The sequence below is a fragment of the Cebidichthys violaceus genome, unplaced genomic scaffold, assembly GCF_023349555.1.
Source record: "Cebidichthys violaceus isolate CVI_PGR_0920_01 unplaced genomic scaffold, fCebVio1.0.p SCAF_6, whole genome shotgun sequence".
Classification (NCBI taxonomy): domain Eukaryota; kingdom Metazoa; phylum Chordata; class Actinopteri; order Perciformes; family Stichaeidae; genus Cebidichthys; species Cebidichthys violaceus.
In genome coordinates this window covers 2,722,466-2,728,127 of record NW_027176816.1, presented here as the reverse complement: position 1 = coordinate 2,728,127, position 5,662 = coordinate 2,722,466, and the positions used below count along the sequence as shown (strand labels likewise).

General features: G+C 41.8%; 1 protein-coding gene across 1 annotated transcript; it reads right to left on the bottom strand.

Annotated features, from left to right (window-relative positions):
- Positions 1-406: 406 nt before the first annotated feature.
- Positions 407-5,098, bottom strand: nr4a1 (nuclear receptor subfamily 4, group A, member 1). Its single transcript, XM_068733603.1, has 7 exons — positions 5,009-5,098; positions 3,217-4,009; positions 2,972-3,101; positions 2,718-2,881; positions 2,403-2,605; positions 2,129-2,307; positions 407-1,530 (listed from the first exon to the last, which is right to left on the bottom strand). Exons 2-7 carry the CDS (start codon positions 3,997-3,999, stop codon positions 1,274-1,276), a joined length of 1,716 nt encoding a protein of 571 aa, XP_068589704.1. The 5' UTR covers positions 4,000-4,009; positions 5,009-5,098; the 3' UTR covers positions 407-1,273.
- Positions 5,099-5,662: the final 564 nt, after the last annotated feature.

Genomic DNA, 5,662 nt, shown 5'->3' with positions numbered 1-5,662 from the left:
TTGTCTTTAAATAATATTGTATCAACATTTAATTCAAGCAGTACAAGATGTACATTCGTGTTTTAACACACACACACACATGATTGTGAGAGTGTTGCACTATACAATGATGAAGTAGTCTGAGTCACTTGAGACCGGACTGGGAATTCAACCAGACTCTAAATAGAGACCAGCACATAACTAGGAGGGAGGTGAAGGGGGTTACATTTTTTCAGCAACTGTTCTGTTGCCAACTAAAGAATTTATAATTCACTAAGGCTTACAAGCTGCTGGCACAGCAGCACACAATGGATACACACAATGGAAGAATAAACAGGAGACTAACTTATTTATTATTAAGTAAGACATATTTTTTTACAAGTGCAAGTAGGGACAAATAGTAAAAATGACAAAAGCAGTTGGAATATGCAGTCTTAAATTTTATTTCATGTTTAGTTGCAGTAAAATATAACCTCTTAGTATGTAAAAATAAACCCAAACAAATCTCATTTCACCCAAACTGTAGAATACAGTTCATGTGGCAACAACACCAGCAGGTGTTTAAACAGGTTTAAAACAGATTCAAAATAATCTACATAAGTCCAGTGTATAAGACAATACACTGAATATTAGCTGCACAATGTCAATTCATGATACATGAATGATACCACTGAATGATTCTGAAGGTTTAACCTACTGTATTATCACCAAATCATATGGTGGCATTAGATATGAAGCAAACTGGAGCTCTGAGGGACCCTGAGGCTGAGAAGTGGTATTTGAGTGGTTCTGTGAAATAATTGAAAACATCCTAGAGCACCTGAAGTATTTAATCTAAACTGAAATGTAATAACCTTTTTTAAAATCGTTGAACTGAAGATAACATAATAATGCTTTGTCGGATATTTTGTGTGCAATTTACAGTCGAAAGATTGTTGCGCTTACATCCTTGAAATGATGGTGCAGATATGATTTGTATTCAATTTGTAACTGCTTGGAAAGTGCAATCATCTTCCTTTTTTAGGGCACCTTGTTGTATGTAAACAGTCACCTTTTGGTCCATGAGCTGGCCCGTCTGCAGAGTGCACAATTTCCTGGAAAAACAAACAAGGAAGAGCATTTTGGGACGGCTCCTCGTACATGTTGCTTCTGCAAGTTTTATAACTAATTTGCTTTATAACTCAGCTGAAGGCCTTTTCCTCAAGAGCTGCATAATCCCTTAGAATTATTCTTCTTCAGTATCTTCAAGTCTGTTCTCTTTGGCTCTCATATGAACTGCTCTCCCATCTCACACTCAAAACGGGAGCGTATCCATGAAGATTTTGTCCACAATCTGCGGCGGGGGAACAAGATCTTCTAATTTAAGGTAAAATATACGCTGGTAGCCTTGAGTGCACAGAGTCCTGAGCTCAGGAAGCTTCCCGAGAAGTCTGGACAAATAATTTGGCCTCAACGAGTCGGAGCCGCAGCCAGAGAGGTGATCTTTTAGGCAAGCGATGAGCTGGTTCTGCAAGTCCTCCACACGTTTTGGCTCCTTGAGACCATGTCGGTCTGCAGAAGAAAATAAGACACAGGTTTGAGTACGAGAGAGCCTTATTCGTCATTGTTTTCAAAGACTTTGAAATGCTAAAGTGACACATCTGATCAATAGAACTTATCAACGTTTTAATTAAATATTTTCAATTTTGCTCATTTGATTTGAATCAGCTATAAAAAGAACACAACTCCAAGTTGATTTAGGAATATCGTTATATAAAACATTAACTACTAATAAGGTGGATACTACACTGCTGAAGCGGACACAAACTGGTGTTGTCAGAAGTGTTAATGCTGCTGCATTGGAACAATTCCTTGGCTTTACATGTAAACCTGCATTGTGTTTATGTTTAGTGTGCTGTGATATATTACTTCTTCTCTGCACTATAGAGTACATGAGGTCATGTTACATTCTGTCATATACACCTGTCGCGTCAATCCTGTGTTGTGCAACATCCTTGTATTGTCTGCACCAATGAAACATTGTTCAAACTGTTGTCCTTACTGTAAATAACTTTAAATCTGAGGGGAAAAAAAGTGTGTTGAAGCCTGATACCTACACTTTGAAAGGCAGATGTGTTAAATAGTGTTAAAGGATGACTGAAGCTCTTACCAGTGATTATGACCAGGGCTGTGAGACAGGAGCAGGAGGAAACGTCCAGCTTCATGCGATGGAGACTTTGAGAAAACTCCAAAATGGAGTCAATCCAGTCACCAAAGCCTTGGACGCACTGCGTTTTGTGAAGCACGGTCCCATTACAGAAGATGAGCGTTTTCATTTCAGGATTGGAACTTTAAAAAGAAAAGGCAACGCAGGTTATTGATTTTATCCAAGGCATCAGGAAAATGACATATAATAAACATGACTTTTAGGGGGCTGCACTCACCGATAAGCAAGACGCAAGATGAAGAGTTCGACAAACGCAGATTCCAGCAGCAGTTCCTGGTCTTCTGAGCAGAACTCAGAGTAACCTGGGATGCTCTTCGCCCACTTCCTTATGGCCTCCATGGAGGATGTGAGTAAGTCGTAAAACTGTTTGATGTCACTTGCCTCAACTTTCTGGTTCGGACTGATTTCGGTCTCACCAAACTGAAATTGCAGACAGCAGAGAAGTTCAAACAGATGCCTAAGTGCGTAATCAAATATTCCCAAAGCATAAAAAAAGAGGGATTTTGTTTGTAGTTTATTTTTTGTTTTTTACCTTGGAGTAATCCAGTTTGCCAATGACTGGGTTTGAGTCAATGTGGGCCCTCACAAGTGAAGCAATCATGCTCACTGGAGACACCGTGGTTGTCACATCCTGGACCACTTTAGGCTTTGAAGGCAGGCGACCTCTTCGTCCTTTCAGGCTGTCTGTTCTCACAACTGAAAAAATTGATGACATCAACAGCTATTTTCAGTTCATCTTCACCATCCTAATTCTAGGCCATTCATCTGGGTTTGTACTGAACTCACCTTCCCTCACCATGCCCACAACTAGACATTTTTGAAAACGGCAGAACTGGCATCGATTCCGCCTCCTCTTGTCTACAGGACAGTCTTTGTTGGCGAGGCAAACATACTTGGAATTTTTTTGTACTGTACGCTGTGAAATAAAAATTAAAATTACTCTTAACCTGCCTCAAAGACTGACACAATATGCAATCATCTTTGTATAGAAATAGGGTAATTGTATGCATAGACAAGTCAGATCTTATTACCTTGAAAAACCCTTTGCATCCCTCACAGGTGCGAACCCCATAGTGCTGACAGGAGGCGTTGTCCCCACACACAGCACAGCAGCCCTCATTCCCACTGGGACTTTGCAATTTGGGTGATAAGCTGCCATCCAGCTGGTCAGTGCCATCGAGAATGCGTGCTTGCTCCATCGCCAATGCGGGGAAGGTCAGTGCTGATGGTTGAGGGTGGGTCAAAGTGAAAGGATCCTGCTCTTGTAAGTGTGTTGGACCCAAATGAGACATGTCCTCCACAGAACCAAAAGGGAAGAAAGTGGGCTCTTGTGGCACTGAGGTGTCCTCTGCCGCCCAGTATCCTGGACTGGGTGAGAACGGCCCGAAGGCTGAATCCCAGTTGGACGCATGCTGACTCTGGAACCGGGGGGTTGAAGGAGACAAAGTCGATGCAGGGCTGCCAAAATAATCTGACCCGCCAGGTGACACAGCCTCATCCAGGTAACTCAGCGTGAACGATCCAGGGTAGCAACCGTAAACCTGGAGGTCATCCAGCTTGAGGGGGGTTTCTTGGCCAGATGATGGGGTGACTAAGGCAGGGGCTGCAGTAAACTGACATGAATATGCATCAAAGTCGCCACTGTGAGTGTCCACCAGGGAGCTGATGCTTGGCAGGGATGGAGCAGAGAGGCGGTCCCGTGGGCTGCTCATATTCACAGCCAGCTTGGAGATAAAGTCTGTGCTCTGAAGCTCCGAGCTGCCAAGGCTGTTCTCATACAGCTGAGATCCATGCTGGGGGTGTATGCAAGTCATAGCTGCAAGACTGAAAAAGACGTAATCAAAGATGTTAGCGCCAAACAGATTGGAGATTTTTAACTTTATCTTTAACACTCACTTCCCGGTAAGGGGTCCAATGGTGCAAAAATGAGCAGCTGGGGCCTTTTTTACTCTCCCTCTCTGTGTACAGTATTCATGTGCTGGCATGTAATACACTAGTGCAACACCCGCTCAAAACGTGCCTGTTTGCAACGAGCTGATTGCTTCGCCTCTGGTATTTCTGCTTGCAGCGTTCTGAAACTGCTCAGCCAAATAACACTCAACACTGCACCCCCTGCGAACAGCATAATAATTTCACACCGTTCATACTGTATATCACACATTCATATCCTTACTATTTATAACGTAGTTGTTCTATACCTTACTGTTTATTCTAAATATCCCTCTGCACTTTACTGCTTTTGCGCTTCTGTTAATACGCTGTACTGCATTTCGTTGTCTCAGCACTGTGTGCAATGACAATACAGTTGAGTCTAATTTGAATCTGAATCAGGTTTAATGCCAAGAAGTTTTCACATACAATGAATTTGCCTTGGTGTTTTGATCAATAACAATAAACAAACTGAGAAAATAAAAGGCAAATACTGCAAAAGTTAAGAAAAATTCACAATAAAATATATCATTAAAAAAACGGCACAATATGTTTTGTACTGTAGTTTTGTGCAGGAATGTGCTAAATATTGGCATAAACTAATCCAATATATTTGTGCAAAATAGCTTTTTTTCTATTGAAAAATCTGTCTTTTTCTTGCATACCCAGTTTTTACAGACTTTGAGCCGGGCTGTGACAAATGGGTGTAACACTGAGACATGCAGGAGCTGTAAATACTTCACTTTGCTTTTTGCTGAAAAAAATGGGGAAGGGGCGGCTACTTTCTCTTCGATTTAAACTCATTTTAATGCCCAGGTGTCAGTTGTAACGTCTAAAAAAAGTTTCCGCATTCACGTATAATGTAATGTAAAAAAAGTCATACATATTTCCTACCTGTTGGGCCCGTCTACAAGTGTTTTGAACTGTCTGTAATCCACAAACAGCCGTCAGTCACCTCCAGTGTTTCTCAGCTGAGGAACAAGTCCCTCTGCACTCTCGTCCCCGCAACACATTTATACCATCCGACTTATTGTACCCATGACGTCCGGGAGGTTTCCATACATGGCTGGCGGTGGGCGGGGAGATTTCCAGCCACCGGCCAATCACAGCGCGCGTTCGAGAGAATAGACGTTGGATGACGCACTTCGGGATTCCGTTGACGCGGGTATACCGAAGAACCGCAGCATTGTCCTCTCGACACACTCACACACCCACCCACACACACACGAACACGAACACAGCGGAGAGAAAGACACATAGACACACAGCTAAACAACTCAATAAAACAGAATATAACTTAATATTTTTGCAGGAGTAAGTTGACACACCGCCAGTTTGCATCAGTGTCTCTTGTTGTATAAACAAACAAAAAAGATAAAGATAAATAATTATATCATTTTTTTTAGTTTTTAGTTTTTTATCTGGCATAAACTGATTATCTGGTGTGTAATAGATGACAAATGACTTGTATTTGCTACAGGAGCTGCTTAAAGTAGTTAACTGCCCCAGGGTTTGAGAAGTCAAGGGGTGCAATGCATTTGGAAATAT